At 41.8% G+C, this 18968-nt stretch overlaps 2 protein-coding genes across 2 annotated transcripts; one reads left to right on the plus strand and one right to left on the minus strand.

Moving 5' to 3' along the window:
• Positions 1–1364: 1364 nt before the first annotated feature.
• Positions 1365–3586, minus strand: idi1 (isopentenyl-diphosphate delta isomerase 1). The gene is made up of 5 exons (XM_076291279.1): positions 3198–3586; positions 2781–2959; positions 2558–2650; positions 2145–2275; positions 1365–1973 (listed from the first exon to the last, which is right to left on the minus strand). Exons 1-5 carry the CDS (start codon positions 3341–3343, stop codon positions 1656–1658), a joined length of 867 nt encoding a protein of 288 aa, XP_076147394.1. The 5' UTR covers positions 3344–3586; the 3' UTR covers positions 1365–1655.
• Positions 3587–4693: 1107 nt separating this feature from the next.
• Positions 4694–16658, plus strand: prpf4bb (pre-mRNA processing factor 4Bb). The gene is made up of 15 exons (XM_076290406.1): positions 4694–4757; positions 5697–6995; positions 7557–7715; positions 7850–7999; positions 10878–10959; positions 11220–11430; positions 12570–12643; positions 12940–13030; positions 13284–13431; positions 13575–13712; positions 14006–14159; positions 14255–14369; positions 14528–14679; positions 14857–14943; positions 15090–16658. The coding sequence occupies exons 1-15, from the start codon at positions 4711–4713 to the stop codon at positions 15291–15293; spliced, it is 3111 nt and encodes a 1036-aa protein (XP_076146521.1). The 5' UTR covers positions 4694–4710; the 3' UTR covers positions 15294–16658.
• The last annotated feature ends 2310 nt before the right edge of the window (positions 16659–18968 follow it).

Consider the following 18968-nt stretch of genomic DNA (forward strand, 5'->3'; position numbering starts at 1 on the left):
GTTTTTCCTCCTTTTTACCAAATACAATTAGGCTACTTTAGTTTTTTCTTTGTTCAGCTGAAGAAAATGTCCGATCCAGCTGTTGATTTGGTCTAAACTCTGACAGAGAGATTCGATAGTCATTTGGCGACAGTAAATTTGGATGTCATCTGTATAGCTATGATAGGAAATCAAATTATTTTTAATAATTTGCCCAAGTGGGAGCGTATCAAAGTTGAATAATAGTGGCCCCAAGAACACCATAGGTCAAGGACGTTGGTGTTGAGGTACAGTTGCCGATGGCAACAAAAAAGCTCCTTGATTTCAGCCAATTGATAACTACCTGTAAATACAACCCAGTGGTCTGTGTAGTAATATGTTGTAATCAACAGTCTCAAATGTTGCACTAAGGTCCAGTAGCACTGCTGTTTTGCCATGCATCTGTATTGGGCATATGCCACTTATAACCTTTAAAAGAGCTGTTTCAGTGATGTGATATGTCCAAAAAGCAGACTGAAAGTAATCAAAATACCCATTTGATGTTAGGAAGGTGGTAGTTGATTAAACACTATTTTCAATAATTTTGCCAATAAAAGGTAGATTGAATATGGGCCTGTAATTGTTTAGCATAAAGGCTTCCGGGTTATTGTTCTTGAAGGGGCTTTACAGCAGCAGCTGTTTTCAGGGACAGGCAACAATGATACATTTACAATGTGAAGGACATCTGCCTCTATGAGGTGAAAAACAGATTTGAAGAATTTGGTATGCAGTGTCTAAGCCACACGTGCAAAAGTTGAGATTCTGTACCGTTTTTTCAAGAGTTTCGTAGTCTATGAAGCTAAACTCTGATATCTAGTTAAGTTCAGAACTCATGCTAGCTTACTGACAATTACTATAAAGAGAGCACCCAACACATCAATGGTAAGACCAATGATTTTTGAAGTTCTTCTCCATGTCTAGGCTGAACTTGTCATGCTGCAGCATGAAAAAGACAGGTCCGCAAGTCCTTCCACTCACAAAAATGTCTTCCACAAACATCAGAACTAGGCCTCATGATGTTGAACCCAATGACCCATGGTCTTGAGGCAAGCTTTCTACTTGTTTTATTTTGGTGTCATTTACTTTACACTATTTTTAATGTCAAGTGTCTTCTTATTCTCTCACAATTTCATTCAATATTTCTCTTTGATTTGCAATTCATTATAACAGTGCATTCATTTTTAAACTCTTAATTAGTTATATTTTTTATACTTCTTTATGCACACTTTTAATACATCATTTAGATAACTATTTCTTCATTTTCTAATATTCTATTTATTGACATTTTGTTTGATTGAGAACATTGTGATGGTTATAACCTCACTGATCTTGCTGTTTTGCTGGCAGGCTTTTCCAAAAAGTTTTATTGAATAGAATGCTATAAGCAGCTAATTTAGCTAATATTCAAACTTAATTTACACTACTGTACAGCATGACACAAGTAGTTATCAACACAAAACATTTCATAAAACAGTCTCTCAGTTGGTAACTAGGCACTTCACAAACTAGTTCCTCTGAAAAGGTCCTCTCTTCATCACCACTACAGCAAATCTATTCAAATCTGTAGGACTACAGACAAGTGCTCTAAAAGTCTGTTAGCAGCTTTCATGTGAAAATCCTTTTGTTGAAGTCTGTGGCTACATGCGGTGGATTTTCTCATGATCCATGAACTCTTTAAGGTTCTGCAGGTTGTCCCACCATTTAAAGAGGAAGGTGTCCGCAATGAGGCTGAACCAAGGTGTGATGTCCAGTTCTTTTCTCTTTGCTTTTTCCAGCATGTCCTTTAGCTCCTCTTTGGTGACATAGCAGTAGCTCTTGATCTCATTGGGATCGGGGTCCAGCTCAACATCTTTCTGCATGAATAGTATGTAGTCAATCTCATGCTCGCCCCACATACCATCAGACTGCGCTTTGTAGTGGATCCGGGTCAGGTAAGTCATGTCCTCTGGTGGTACCTAAATTGGAACAGGAATGAACAGGAAAGTTCCCTTAACAGATCAAAGTCCAGTCACATAACGAAGGTATAAAACACTTGCACAGGCTAAAACTCCTCCCTCTCCTAATTATGACTTTGGCCAGTTAATCCCCTGAGCCTCCCCTTGAGTCACACCTCTATGGAACTGTACCTGATCTGTGGGGATGCCCAACTCTGCTTTCAGGCGTCGCTGTGCTGCTCTTCTCACCCCGATGGCATCCTGCTCCTCTAGCTCACTGTCTGTGTGGAGTGGATGGCTACAGCAGGTGTTTGTGAAGCAACCTACCCACACCAAAAGAAGGAAAGAGGAAAATATTCTGAAGTGTATTCTACTTTGTTCATAGCACTGAGTATTTCAGTATGAGTTCATTCTTAGGTCAAAATGACATATAAAACGTTCTGCAATAGGCTTTCAGATAGTTGAAAAACTTTCATTTGCAGGTCAAACATGGGCTGATGCACAAAAGATTGTGTTCCACAGACTAGTGCTGACCATTTCAGGTTTTATTGTAGGCCTATATCTTCTTAAAGCCAAATGCCATAGTGTTTGAATGCAAAGCAAACCTGGGAAAGTAATCTTGGCATCAGATCGTTGTTGTAGTAGAAGCTTATCTTCATTGTTAAATATGAACACACTGAAAGCACGATGCAACAGTCCTGAGGGTGATAAAAGCGGACATGGGTTAAGAATCAAAACACTTTGTGGGCCTACAGAACATAGGCCTACAGCCTTGTCTACAAGACTCGAATTAGTCAACAATTAAACAGAAGTGCGGTAATAGCCAACCTTTTTCGATGTTGGAATTCAGATGACAGTTCTTTTTGCTGTCAGCTCCTGTCTTAAGGTCATTCTCATCTATCAAGATGCACATCTCAGCGAGGAGCTGGACTTGTTTTTCATCCAGGTTATCCATGTTAACTTCATTCTCAGGCATCTTTCCCGACGTGCCGTATAGTCTTGTTAAGCTGCATAGCACATATTAAGCCAGAGTCATATCGTCTCGTTAGTCAGGCGGGTTAGATAGACTTGGCTATCTCATGTTACAATGTTTAAGTGACAGTGACGTTGGAGATGTTTGTTAATTTTGTAAACAACCAATACTTGAATGACAACTGATTCGCCCACTAGTGTTAGGCTAAGCTAGGCTACTTCCAACATTAGTGTAGGCTACGAAACGCAGTGCGTCAAATTGAGGAATCTTACCTTGCGTGCTTATATCCTAAAGGACTGGTTCTGAAGCCTGTTGATAGAGCAGTGTTTCTCCCACCAAACACAGGTAAGCCTGATCTTCTCGACAGAAGTCCCTTGCAGGATACTACCCTTAGCGCCGCCCACATACTGTGCGCCATGGTCTGTCAGCACAAAACCGCCAATCAAAATAGAAGAACTTCCCAACATGCCATCGAACCATTTAAGTGAGTAGAAACCCGTTGGATAATTACGAATAACCTTCGCGGTGCTTTCCAAATTATGCTTTATTAAAGTTTGGAATTTGTTAAGCAAATGCACTAAAAGAACAAAGCTAACAGAAAACGAATATATTTGCTACTTCTCTCTCATGCAGCACACCACTCGCTCACGCGCAACACTTCCTGTCACTCTGACGCAAAGCCTACAACACGGACCACCACCACTCCAGATAAAGTGATAGGCCTACAAATAATATTACATAGCCTATATTATGTAAAAATCCGACCTCTAAAATCAAAGTGCTCGTCTATATAAAAACGTTGGTAATTTAATTTATGTACTGTCCTTTGCTATCTTAGGTCTTTATTTTACGAGTAGGCCTATGTCGATTAATTATTACGTGAAAATAACAACCGCCAAAGCCAATCAATTACGGCAGACTGCTTAAAATCCTGCTTTAGTTAGGGAAATACCTGCTTCACGTGGGCAAATATGTTGCCATGAAATAGTGTATAGGCTATCAGAGATGCAGATGTGGACAGTAAACTTAGTACATTTACTTGATTACTTGTATGATTTTTGAGTACTCAAAAAAGTACTTTACTTCTGTAGGCTATTAATATTTTTGGAAACTTGTGACTTTTACTCCACTACATTTGAAAGACAAATACTGTAGGCCTACTTTTGAGTCCATTACATTTTAAATATGAGCATGAAGTACTTGTTACTTTTAACCACATTTGATTCTTTGAATGCAATAATGCGATAGGCTAGACCATCTTGAAGTTTTTTCCATTAGTCCAATTTGAACACGGCTGAATTGGCTGTGGTAATGATGGTGACAACCAGGGGTGTAGCCTAGTGGTGAAATAAAAGGTAGGTCAGTGATCACGGTAATGTTATATTCAGAATTCAGAAAGCATTCAGAACATGTTTGATGATGGTGGAGGATATCCAATGTTTATAACAATACCAGTGGTATTAAATGGTCCGTAGAGTGTTGATGAGTGTACATTGTGATTTTTGAATGTTAAAAGTCAGAGGTGGATAAACTGTGTTTACTTGCGTTTAGCCTTCACTACACCTCTGCTTGTATTGGAGTAATATTTGACAAAGTCTAGGCTATCTATACTTTCACTTAAGTAAAGGAATTGTGTAAAGTATAGATACCACCTCTGCATACGTGAATCTGTATGCATCTACTCTCCATGGCAGTAGGGGCGACACATCTATGAGATCTTTAAGGCTCACTACATCTACATGCGAAACCATAGAAGAACAAAGGAAAGGCCACTGGTTGAAGAAAATGGCCGACGTAGAGATGGATTTTCAAGGCGAGAGGTTGAATAATGGGTAAGAACACGTGCAGGGCACACTCTAGTGCAGCCCACTGATGGCTTGAAATTATGACGATGGAAACCAATCTCTAACATACTTTAGTGGTTTCAGTTTATAAGTACTTTAATCAGCTGTTCAGATGAGTTTGAATAACAATGCTAACGTAGCCAGTTAGCTAGCCCAGCATCTTAGCCAACCTGTCGGAAAATTGCTAATGATGGGTAACGTTACAGTGCAGGATACCAAGCATAACATAGCGTTATGTGCCGGCAATGACAAGAGATCGACATCCCTTAGGTTCTTGATTGTCTACGTGGTCTGTTCTTAGAGCTATAATAAGCCTATAATTGGCTAAAATAGTTAACGTATAACAGATTAGTGTGTGGTTTAGCTAAATTGTTATTAGCCGACTTATGCTAGCTTACGGCATGTAGATAACGTTGGCATAGATCGCTAGCGAGTAGGCTAACCTAGCTACGGGAACAGTGTTTAATATGCCGGCTGACTCTTGCCTAACATACAACCATTCCGTCCTTCACATCCGCATATAATTTAGTATCGATAGTTGTAGGGATACGTACAACAACTTAGCACTTCTTTGCCCAAACTTTTGTTTGGGGAAGGACGCGCATGGCCAAGCTGGGTAACTCAACGAACAGAGCAACGTTAATCAAAAGTGATTGTGTGGTGTAAACGGTTAACGCGTATCATTCATCTTAGCTGAAGTTTAAAGTTAAGGAAATGCACATGTCATCCAGTTTCTTGGCTTCAGCTGGTATCTAGGGAAATGTTCATAGTCATGATTTGATCAAGTAATCAATTTGGCTATTGCACATTCTATTTCTTACAATACATTGTTGCCTTTTATCTCTCAATTTAACTACCCACAACATGCATTCTGTGCTATTTAAAGGTAGTTGACTTTTTGACTTTAATCTGTTTGTTGTCCGGTAGGAAAGAGGATTTGGAAAGTCCTGGAAAGAGTGAGGATGAGAACGGTGACATGTCGGAAGAAGAAGAGGAGGAGGATGAAGGGGAGGCACCAGCAGTAACAGCTGGGGTTGAGATAAACGGAGAGAAATCAGAACAGGGGTCCAAGCATCACAGCAGCAGTGGTAAACATAAGAAGAAAAAACACAAGCACCGCAGCAAGCACAAGAAGCATAAGCATGCTACAGATGAAGAGAAGGAGAAGAAGCGCAAACACAGGCACAAGCACAAGAAACATCGACGCAAAGATGATGTCTTGCCATCCCCCGCTGCTGGGGCTACTGAAAAGGCTGAAGGCTCCCCAAGCACAGTCAACCCCAACTTGGATGACCGAGCCCTTCTGGAGGACCTGGAGAAGCAGCGGGCACTTATCAAAGCGGAGTTGGACAGCCAGCTGATGGAGGGCAAAGTGCAGTCAGGCATGGGCCTTATCCTGCAGGGTTACAACTCTGGCTCAGAGGAGGATGGTGGGGGAAGAGATGGCAGGACTCGTAATGGGGAGCAGAGACAAAGGGTCAGCACAGGAAAAGCTCGCTCGCCCAAGGACCAGAGCAGCCGCTCCGGCAAGAGCCGGCGGGACTCGACCGAAGCTGGCAAACCAGGCTCCAAACGCCGAAGCAGATCCAAAGAAAAGAGTAGTCGGGATGCCAAAGTTGAAAAGACCACGGCATCAGCAACCACAGTGACTAAGGGCAGTGACTCTAATAAAGAACGTGGTAAGGATCGCAGCGGTTCTAAAGACAGGAAGCGCTCACGAAGCCAGGACCGTTCCAAGGATCGTCCCAAGAAGTCTCCATCCCCAGCTGGACACAGACGTTCACCCTCTGACAAACGAGCAGAGGGGAAAGGCCGCTCGGAGAGGCGATCGTCTCCCAGGCCAGATGAGAGGCGACACCAGGCTGAGCCAAGCAGCAGCAGTCGCAGGTCGAGCTCACGCGGCCGTAGAAGTCGGTCCAGAGATGGGCGGCCAGGTCGCTCAGAAGCAGAGAGGGAGCGAGAGAAGGACAAAAGGCCTGGTAAATCCCCGTCCAAAGACACGTCATCTGGGAAGGAGAACCGGTCGCCGCACCACAGGCGAGCTCCGAGCCCCCAGCACCATCGCAGCTCCTCTCCACGCCACAGGGATCGGTCTGCACACCAGCCACCATCTGGGTCTGCAGACAGGGGCAAGCAGAGCCACTCCCCCCCCAGAACCAGGTCCCCGCCCAGAAGGGGTAGAAGCAGGTCTCCAGAGGCACGCAGGAGGGACTCCTCACCTGTCAGGTACAACACACTTCTGTCCAATAATTTGCTGTTCTACGTGAAGGCAAAATGTTAGATTTATTAAAACACTAATTATTGAGACAACCATTTTCATTAGTTCATTCAAGTTGTCTGTGTGTTTGTTTATTGTTTATATGTAATTTTTATAGCCTAAGCTTAATAGTTTAATTTGTTACAGTTTGACTTCTCTGTTTGGATATTGAGGTTTTACATCTGTGAGATAGACTTTGGTAACTTAAATCTCTCTAATGTCTAAAGATGTTTGCTAAATTGAACAAATTGTTAGGTCTGCGTTGTTTAGAAATTCCTAGACATTTTTACATTGACTACTTGCGTGTGAAACGGCAACTAATTTTCATAGATTTTGAAACAATGCTTTACTGGTGTAAGTAATCTCAGACATACAGGCATAAGTTTACGTGAAAAGTTGCATTGGTTTGCTAATGTTAGGGATTTGAGGCCTTCTGCTATGTTTACATAAAAATGACAGGGAAGATTATGTATTTATTTATTTATTTATTTATATGTTTCCATTTATTCATTCTTGTCTCCATCCGTCAGAAAACGGAGCCGGGCAGATGGTATCACAGGTAGATCGCGTGACACCAGTCCTGTTCGACGACGAATGAGCCGCTCCCCCTTGAGGCGGAGGTCTCTGTCTCCACGGCGACAGGCGCGCCCATCTCCCCGCAGGCGAAGCAGGTCCCCCCTGAGGCGTGGGTGAGAGAGCCTTGTCTTCCATAAGTTTTAGGCTTTTACAAATTGAACCTAGAATTGTTAAAATGACGATACAGAGAATAACCCAGAGTTTAGTCCTTTACAAACACTGCAATTTGTGATTTGTGATTTTTCAGTGAGCGAGACCGTTTTGGTCGGTTACGATACCGGCGGTCCAACTCTCGGGATCGAGGGCGAAGGAGACGGAGGAGCAGAGATGAGGACAAGTTCAAGGGCAGCCTTTCAGAGGGCATGAAGGCTGACCAGGAATCATCCTCAGAGGAAGTGTATGTTGAATGAAATGATACACAACCACATTTGAGAAACCTGAGATTTGAAAGTAGACCAGTGTTTTTCAACCTCTTTTGAGCCACGGTACATTTTTTACATAAAAGAATCCCGCGGCACTAACCTGGAAACCAGACTCTCTGACTTCGCAGAGTGTCTGGCCCAGATCCATAGGCAAACATTTATTTCTAGGTGGGAGGGTTCAGTTTGAGGTTTAAAATCATTGGAGTTCCTTTGAACCAATCACTATCAACCAGCGTTTCGTCATAGGCCTACAGAGAAGTTTTTCTGCATCACGCCCATAACAAGCAAGCGTGCATCTTATCAGCAAACAGTCACACGTTTCATCTGCGTAACTCTCGCCAAAATGCATCATATGGTGTTTTGTAAATGTACCCAAGTCAAACTTTCATATAAATGCATAAGTACGTCCAAAGCGCCACTTTTAAGCTTGTATGCGTTGTCGTTTTCGGGTGAAATTACCTTTTGAATGGGAATCCTATAGGGCCACTACTTTTTTGATACAATCGTGTCAAAATCGCTATTTTTCAAAGAAGGTTCGACAACATGAAACTTTGATCGAAGTATCATCAGTGTCTCTACACATGAACTCGAGCATTGAGAACATTTTTGGTGTACACAGGGTTTACTAAAAGAAAGGTTTTGAACAACTCACTTGTTTTTTGTCGAGTTCATGTGTAGACACACTGATGCTTCGATCAAAGTTTCATGTTATGTCGAGCCTTCTTAGTGTTTGAAAAATAGCGATTTTGACGCGACCATGTAGCCTACTAAACTAAAGTTTGACTCGGGTAAGTTTGTATTTCAAGTGACAAAATTAAGGTAGGCTATGACTAGTTTAGCTGACGATATAATATCCTACTCGACTGTGACTTCGTTTGTGACACTCCTGTTAATAGACTAAACTAGAAAGAGCTAAAATAACTCACACCAACCATATTTGCGCCTTTTATTCACATTTGCTCAAAGATTTCATAAGTATAAGCCCTTTTCGCTCCCTATGTTGATGTATTCCATGCGGTCTGCTTCAGGGTTCGGGGACGTAGTAATTGAAACACCATGCCTGTGTAACGTAATCGCTCTCAGGGACGCCCTCTGTTCACTGGTTGGTTCGCCTGCCCAACTACCGAAGTAAACGAGGGCGAATCAACCTATTCCCGCCGGAGTACTGTAGGGAAAAAAAATCGAGCGGAAGTACGTAGGCAGGCAGAGGCCAGGCTACCGCAGCACACCACCAATCAAAAACGTAACAGAATTACACATCAGAGTCTGCATTTTTTTCTTGTATATCCATCACTGTTTTAGGCCCTACGTCTTTTCATCCATAGTTATTAGAAAGCTAGATAGTGGGTTGTCCGTTGAGTTCTAGCCTATTAAGTGACATAGGCTACGTGAACGCGGAAATCATATTACTGTCTATGGGCAACACTTGTCAACAATCAGACACCTGTTTCTCTATTGGCCTCCAGTGATTGTTGCACCCAACATGATGACAGCGCTGTTTACGTACATTCTGGAGCCCAATGCGGTATCTTCCAATAATAATACATTTTACTTTCATCACACATCTAGCTTTCCAAGTTCTCTTGCGCATCATTTGAATTATTGCACTACATACTGCCACCCACTGACATGAAAGAGTATTTATTTGCTTAGCAAGTCACTACATTGCAGGCACAGATGCTCAACAATGACATCCTAGCCTACAATTTGCAACAACTAAATAGTAAATGTTTTTGGAACGATTAAGTTAAATTGGACAATTCCCACGGCACACCTGATGATCTCTCACGGCACACTGGTGTTCCGCGGAACAGTGGTTGAAAATCACTGAAGTAGACAATTGTATGTTATGGTTTTAAAAATGTCTGATATGTTCAGGCACACACATTTTCCCTTCTGTAAGTTAGTTAATGAAATTAAATAATGAAACCTAAAAACAAAGTGAGGTCTATAAAAAACTAAAATGATAATGTTAACACTTCAATTTGTTCATTTGTTCCTACGGCCATTGAACTGTTCAATGCCTCACTAAAGGGAAGAGGAGAGATAGACTTCTCTGCTTAGTCTGTCTGCCTCTCCACCCTCTCCATGTTTGAGTACTGACTGCCCACTGCTGCTTTACTACTGTTTTACTAATGTACACAGCCTAATGTTTTCACTACTGTTTTACTGCTACACTGTTTTTCATGCTATATTAGCACACATAATCAATGGCTGCGGTCAGGCTTCTGCTACAATACTGAATGAATGAATGGTTATAACCCTGTTACCTCAACCTGTTCTTGCACTGAAATAGTTTTTTTTATTTTACCTTGTCTACATTATACTTTACTCTCCTATTTGTCCATATTATTTATGCTGGTCTCTAGACCTTACTCTTGCACTGTTGGACTAATGTTGGACTACTTTTTTGCACCTTCACCATGACACTCACTCTCTTGAGCACCTTGCCATCCACACATAACTAAAGGACTATGGTTGGACTACTTTTTGCACCTTCACCATGACACTCACTCCTTTTAGCACCTTACCAGTCCCGGCCCTGTCACTACAAGCGTCTTATGCTCGATCACCCCTCAAGCACATTGGACTTTCTTAATTTAATTTATATAGTGTATTTAGTATTTAGTTTTGTTAGTTTTCTTATCTTTCTTATCTTCTACTGTCTTTATTGTACAGTGGAGTTTAGTTATATGTTTATACTTATACTTATGTTTACCATTTCTGCTGTAAGTGCATGTTGTGTGTGATGTCTGTATGCTACTGAGACCCTTGAATTTCCCCTTGGGGATCAATAAAGTATCTATCTATCTATCTCAATTTGAAAGTAAAAGAAACTGTCTTTCCATTCAGGTTGGAGGATTTTGATGCAGAGGAAGAGGATGAGGAAGCTTTGATTGAGCAGAGACGACAACAGCGATTAGCCATTGTGCAGGTCAGTTGTGCAAACAGTATGGGATATTTTGGCTGGACTTGGCTCTGGTTCTGTCTACAGGTGTGAAAATGCACAACAAAAGCCTATATGAACTGTAAAATGTGTCTGTTATGCTGAGCTTTTCTGACTTTTCAATTGAGTTCAAGTTTGCTTCAGTGCCTATAATTCAAACCTTGACCTGTGAATGGCTGAACTACCCTACTGTAACCGATTTTGTGGCCCATCGTCTAAGTCTGTACTGTAATGTTACACCCACATAGAAATACAAAGCAGGGAATGAGGACAGCAACATGGGCTCCATGGCGTCAGAGCCCAGCAGTCCTCAGAGTAGCACACGGAGTCGGTCACCGTCGCCCGACGATATCCTGGAGCGCGTTGCAGCTGATGTGAAGGAATATGAACGCGAGAATCTCAACACATTCGAGGCTAACATCAAAGCCAAGCAGAACCTCATTGCACAGGAGAAAGATGGTGAGCATGAACAATGTTCTAACTAGCCAGCGTTTGTATCACATGCGGCCCTGTCTTTTTCCTGTTCCATTTTAAGAAATGAGCAATCAAAACTGAACTTTTTTTGTTTATTTATGGTGTGGAGGGTGGTTGTGGGTATATTGAGATGTATGCCGTGTATATAAGTATGGTAACCCTCTGGTGATGTGGCATGTATTCAAAACATCGTTATCTTGATGCTAAGAGTACCAAGTTCCACTAAAGCAGTGGTTCTCAAACTTACAATGAATACCACCTCACGTCATAATGGTGGTGCTCTCCAAGTACCACCATTATGACTGCATTAAAATACAGTAGCGTAGGCCAACTATAATAACTATATATTTTACATTAGACATATTGTTTTACATCAGGTTTTTTTTTTTTACCAAGAAAGAATTTAACTTCATTTTTAGTAAATATATTTATATATAATTTGAAGTGAATATTTCATTATGAAAAAACATCTTGGAGACTCCCGGAGTACCACTAGAGAGGGTCCGCATACAACCAGTGGTACCCGTACCACTGCACTGAAGGTTTCTAGCTGAATGTTTTCTCTAAATCCTATTCACAAAGCTGTTGAAACCAGTGTTCACTAAGGAAAAGTTACTCCTACAAGCAAAGAGAAAGACTTGTAACTATGGCTGATATGAATTCTCATGCTTGCTTGCAATGACCTTTCTGATTGACTCATGAGCAACTGATATGTTAGTGATTAGTAGGCATGTGCTAGCCAAAATGTCCATGAATGCATACAACAATGAAAACATGGAGGAATAAGTAACTAACTAAATACATATTTCTTTCACTGGTGCCTCTAGATGATGATTTCAGTCAAATTAAACTGTCAGTATTTATACATTATACTCCACTGCTACTCCTTGGTGACTGGAAAGCAAACCACACAAAGAAACACTCCTCTGTTGGAAACAATTGCTTGTTATGGGTTAGGGGGGAGGGGGGTAACAAAGCACAGTGGGCATTCAGTACATCCTTTCCCCATGTTAGCGTTGTGTGACTTTGGAAATGTCATTGATTTGCGATTTCTCTGGAACAAAGCCCTCATGTACTTTTGATCGACACGACTGATCTTTTTTCCGCATTCTTGTCTGAAATAGGCTCCAACCCAAAGAAGCCATCAGCTCCTGACATGTTTACAGAGTCAGATGACATGTTTGCTGCAGACTTTGATGTGAGTCATGTTTGATTAGTCTTCTGTAAATCCTCTTGCCCTTCAATTTGTACAGTGTCGTCACAAACTTGTACCTACAATGATGCTGTTGTTTAACTTAAATAAATGTTTTTGATTGTTTGTTAAATGTAGAATGATAGTTCCATGTGGTCTATAACCCTTAGTGTTAAGTTAGGTACAGCCAGATCAGTCCCTATAAATTGGATTAGGACACGGACAAGAGAGCCTGATACTGGATCTGCACTGTGTGCTCTATTAACTATTAACATGGCCTTTCCTGTCCCTCTCATCTGCAGAGTGCAAGGCTGAGAGCAGCAGGCATTGGCAAGGATTTCAAAGAAAACCCCAACCTCAGGGACAATTGGACAGATGCTGAAGGCTATTACCGTAAGGAAAATGTGCTTTGTTGTTTGTTGTGTTTATTGTATTTCTGAAGTATTTTATTATAAATCAAAGAAATTGTGTGACGCAAACTGCTGAAAGTATTCCTTGTAATAGTAAAGGACGATTACTTGGAATAGTGTTGATTTAAAGCCTTTGATGATCGAACCAAGACAGCCAATCACCCAAATTCACAATTTGTGAAATGCTCCCACAATGTGTTGTGTTGCGTTGTTGACTTCGGGTGACTCTCGCACAGGCGTGAACATTGGTGAGATGTTGGATAAGCGGTATGATGTGTATGGCTACACGGGCCAGGGGGTCTTCAGCAACGTGATCCGGGCCAGAGACACGGCCCGCGCAGGCCAGGACGTGGCCATCAAGATCATCCGCAACAATGAACTCATGTAAGCACAGGCGTTATGCCCAGTGGGCTATACGCTCCTATGCTATTCTTAAGGCTCCCCTGATCAGACTTCAACGAAGGGATGAATCGGGTCACATGATAATAAGCTCATCTTTTAATATGCTTTGTGCTTTCCCCCTATAGGCACAAGACTGGAATGAAGGAATTGGAATTCCTGAAGAAGCTGAATGATGCTGATCCTGATGACAAGTTCCACTGTCTCCGTCTGTTCCGACACTTTGACCACAAACAGCATCTGTGTCTTGTCTTTGAGCCACTCAGGTGCATAAAACACTACCAATTGAACATTTTCCTTCAGGATCAGTATTTGTGTATCTATCTTTTTAAAATGTGTCACATATTGATGTAAGCCGATAGAAGAGCATGTAGCCATGCTTGCTGTGAAATATACGGAAAAGAACACGTTTGCACATAATTCAAGTTTATACACAGTGTTTTTGAGATGCACTTAGAATGATCATTGTAACAGTTCCAAGAACATGTCAAAAGCTATTGTTTGAGTTTACAATGCTTTTGACATGAACGGTTTTATACCTGATTTCTCTGTCCCTCAGTATGAACCTACGTGAGGTGCTCAAAAAGTACGGTAAAGATGTGGGGCTGCATATCAAGGCGGTGCGATCCTACAGCCAGCAGCTCTTCCTAGCCCTGAAGCTCCTTAAGCGCTGCAACATTCTGCATGCCGACATCAAACCAGACAACATTCTGGTGAGTCTTGCCCTATGTTCTGTGGAATGAAGTTCATGTTTTACTTTCTATGATCTATTTGTCATCATTTTTTTCTGTTCTCTGCTTCAATTCAGGTGAACGAGTCAAAGACGATTTTGAAACTCTGCGATTTTGGGTCAGCGTCCCACGTTGCAGACAATGATATCACACCCTACTTGGTCAGCAGGTTTTACAGAGCACCTGAAATCAGTAAGCACAGCTTTTCACTTATAACTGTTATAAGCATATGTGACATTTAGAAATGTGGGTACATTTGTTGCAATTTATACCAATGTAAATGTTTGTCATCTGTCGCATGCAAGGTAAAGGTTATTTAAATTAACACTAGCTGGTCTCTTTCTTGTCAGTCATTGGGAAGCCATATGATTATGGGATAGACATGTGGTCAGTGGGTTGCACTCTTTATGAGCTCTACGCTGGCAAGATCCTCTTCCCAGGTTCTTCAAACAACCACATGATCAAACTGGCCATGGACGTCAAGGGCAAGATGCCTAATAAGGTATCCATGTAGCTCAATACTACTGAGTTGGTACAATTTTATACAGTCAAAATCTGTCTGATGTGAAGCTATCCATGCTAAATATCCAAGCATTCATTACAGTATACAATGTTATTAACATATTAATATACTGCAAAACCTGTTTAAAATTGTAAATCGTCAGTATTTAATTCGCAGATGATCCGGAAAGGCCTGTTCAAAGACCAACACTTTGACCAGAACTTGAACTTCTTGTACATTGAAGTGGATAAAGTGACAGAGAGGGTTAGTGTTTGTTTTTTGTTCTTTTTTCCCTGCCCTCCTTCCCACCTTATTAGTTGAGTTCCATAATCTATGAAACTGTGTTTGTGCTTCATGTATGTGAACAATGGTCTCATAAATGTATACATCTCTCTTGTCCACACTTATAGGAGAAGGTGACTGTCATGAGCACCATCAACCCCACAAAGGACCTGCTGGCAGACATGATAGGAGGTCAGAGGCTCCCCGAGGAGATGAGGAAGAAGGTGATGCAGCTGAAGGACCTGCTGGATGGGACTCTCATGCTGGACCCCGCCAAGCGCATCACCATCAACCAGGCCCTCCAGCACCCGTTCATCCAGGAGAAGATCTAAACTACTGGTACACCCAGACACGGTTACACAGGAGACCATACTGCAATCCTCCCCTCATCCGTCAGGCTGCCTCTGACCTTAAACCAGCATTATCAGGACAGATCTGATCCATCATAAACCTTAGCTAGGCACACTGGGGACCTTCTGGAGTTAATGCCTCCCAGGCCTACAGTTGACCTGATTCAGATGTTGGAGTGGTTGAATGGTATAAAACAATCCATTTGAATGTTATCTTGATACATCTGCACCAAGTCCATATATGTCTCACTCTGTAGAGAGTAGATGCATTACACCTGGAATACATTATACCATTTCTCAAGATGCTTCAAATATTTGTGGATCATCCTGTCGTGGTCATTCAACCAAATGGCAATGAAATGCCATCCTTTTTATTTTTAAGATCTTTCCAGATTTGATTTTCATTATGTTGCGCTAAAGTGAACGTATTTTTATTGTAAATATGTCACTGTAGGCTTTATGTTTTCAGGTCATTCAGGAAAGTTATTTGTTCGGTTCACAGCAGCAAGGGTGAGAACACTGTTCTCATGACACTTCCTAGCGACTGATAAATTGAAGAATAGCAAATGGTGTAAGTGTACAGCTCAGACAAGGCTCAATGGAAGGCTGTTGATGTACTGATCATAGTGGGGCCTGTGCCTCAGAAAGACTGACAGATCTTGGCCAGGAGATGGCTCATGTCACTGTTCACAGCACTGAGGTCTTTAAGTGACAAGTGGAGTTTCAGGATGTTATGTTCTCTCACAGGAAATCTGAAGAGGGTTCCATGTTGCTTTCCCATTACTTAGAGATTCCTTTGGTTGGTAAAACCTTTGACAAAAGATTTGGCCAGTACGCTTAGAGCACCCTCATGTTGTGTTGGAGTTGGTATACGGTTCTGAATTCTACGCAAGTGGTGCTCCACCTTCATTTAGAGCTCCAAACAGTCGCCTTTTTGTGGCGTCCAGATCTGTGTACTATTCTGAGCCCTGCCATTGACTGACTGCCCATGCTCTTTCTGGCAACATTCTTGACCCCACCTATGGGCATCCTTGTCAAAGTGCCTCCTCCATGAGTTGTCTGTGTAAAATGTAAAGCGATTAAAATGACCCCACCCCACCCCACGTGCCCCGTCCTAGCCCACCTCACACTCACAAGCACCATTGTTTGCATTACGTGTTGTAGATATTCCGCAGTTACCACTTTCGTAATGCAAGCCATCAATGTTTTGTTTCTTATAAAGGAATAAATGCCTTTTGTTTTCACTTCGGGATTGAAACTCATTAATTGGGTTGTGAAGGACATTGAATGAAATGAAACACCTTGAGTGTACCATTACTTTTATTAATAAAAATGTTTCATATCTTTGCCAAGAACAATTGTCTTTTAACTAACAGAAATGTAGCAAGTGCTATTCAGCAATTTACTAAATAATGCATTACTCACAAACTTTTTTTCATTGTTTGTATTAGGCTGTACTACCACGTGGAAGTTTCCTGTACAGGTTTGATGTAATACTGATAAGATGACCTGGTTCACAGGGAAATTCTATTTGTTAATCAATATTCTGATTCACCATCTGATTATAAAGCTCTGAGCTTTAAATTTGATTGATGCATATGAGCGGATTAATGAAAACAAAAAAAATGTGGTCTTGCTGTTAATAGCTTTACTACGGAGCCCTCCGGGTGACATGGGGAAAAAAAAAACATGGGTTAGAAAAAAAAAAAAAAAAGTAGTGGGGAAAAAAAACATGAGGAAGAAAAAAAAAACAATGCACTTTTGCGGGATCTCATTTCGGGATCTCGCAAAAAGTTTTGCGAGATCCCGCAAAACTTTTTGCGAGATCTCGCAAAACTTTGCGAGATCTCGCAAAACTTTTTTTCTACTTTTGGAACTTGCTGGGCTTCCTACTTGACCCCAATAGGCCCACAAACCACTACCGCCAGATGGCAATCGTATCATGATACTATGATTGCTCTATCACTGTTGCGTGTTGTGGGTTTTCTGGACACATTACATAGGCCTATGACACAGGAGGGAGAGGGAGACACCTGCGTGCAGACATGCACACACGCAGGCGCGTAGCAAGCGTGGGGGATGTGGGTGTTATAATGTACACAGTTTTGCTGGAACACGATTATATCCCCCACACTTTTTGTCAGATTAAATTGAAAGTAAAATATGGAAATAAACGCTCCCGTAAAGAGTTGGAACCGTATCTATAACGAACACACAGAGACACAAATAGGTCTGTTGATTTGATTGAACGGTCATCCAGCCAATCACACCAAGTTAGGTGAAGAACCAGAGCCGCTCTGATCAAATTCAAAGTGTACGTCTTTCAAGGCTGCTGCTTGGGTCTGCATTGTAACGTCTGCAGTGAGCAGATTTCAGATAGGATAGAATTGAAATGATAATTGTTACCGCATTATGCTAATTTAGTAAATCAAAATTCACTGTCTGACTGACAGTTTTTGCCACAATGCAGGGAGTCAAAGTGAAAGCGGGGTGCGTGCACCAAGGCACCTGTTTCTGCAGGAAAACCTTTGGCTACTGTTCTCAGAGCATTATGCTTTCTCTGCCTATGATCTGCAGCTTTTCTCAAACTATGGGCCTCCTCAACAATGAACCTACTACTGCTCCACGTAGCCGCGAAATTAAGTTATGCCCGGTGCTTCACACATCTGCTCATTTGCAGCATATAGTGAATGGCTACTTGCGAACGTTGTGGATTACTTGCGAACATTGTGGATTACTTGCGAACACTGTGGATACTTGCGAACTCTGTGGATTAGGCTACTTGCGGACTCTGAATTATCTCTGGACACTTACGGTCAGTCTCATAATGCTCCAGGCTGGAGCTGCTGTACGGACTAAACCAGTACTTTCTTAAAGCCGGTCATAGGACCCTGTGATCTAGCTCAGTCTATTGATTGCCTTGTTATTGCAGTCTAGTGTGGCCTTCTGTGTGTGTGTGTGTGTGTGTGCGCGCGCGTGTGTGTGTGTGCGCGCTTTGAGTTTAGCCCCCGGCCGGGGTTAATGGCCAGTCCCTTCCCCTAGTTTAACTCGGCCATAGAGAGGGCTAGTTTAAGCGGGTTGTATGAATGCGGGGTGGTTGTGTGTGGGAGGTAGTGGTGTATTAATTAATTCTTGTGAATAAACTGTGAAAAGTAAATCCCGAGTTGTGTGTGTGTGTGTGTGTGTGTGTAACTCCTCCTCCGACTACCAATAACATAATTACAATACTTATTCATTTGGTGCCATCAACTATATAGACATAGCCCAGTCAGCACACATACAGTACGTCTCCAAGACGCTTGGAAAGGAACAGCTTACATCGCGTTCCATTTAGAACGTTTTATTTGATCTGATCTTACAAACGGCGGCGTCAAGACACATTTGAGTTCTACATCGGAGATAGAACGCTTATGATCGATCATGCAATGTGTGCGTCCCTGCAGCAAGTGAAACTGGAGGTAACGTGGGCTAGAAGCAACAATAGTTTAAACAAAACGTGGCTTCCTGTAACTATCAATGGAAAAATACATAGAAACTGCTAATCATAATCTTTAAATTGACATTAATTAAGCTGGCTATATGCAACACAATTTATATATATTCCCTTTGCATATGTTTGGGTAGACTTCAAACGTTTTTGAATTTGAGCTTACAGTT

The sequence above is a fragment of the Alosa pseudoharengus genome, unplaced genomic scaffold (genome assembly GCF_046254945.1).
Source record: "Alosa pseudoharengus isolate Yale_2024_CS ecotype anadromous, Long Island Sound unplaced genomic scaffold, YU_APseudo_1.1 YU_APseudo_1.1_scf_18, whole genome shotgun sequence".
NCBI lineage: Eukaryota > Metazoa > Chordata > Actinopteri > Clupeiformes > Clupeidae > Alosa > Alosa pseudoharengus.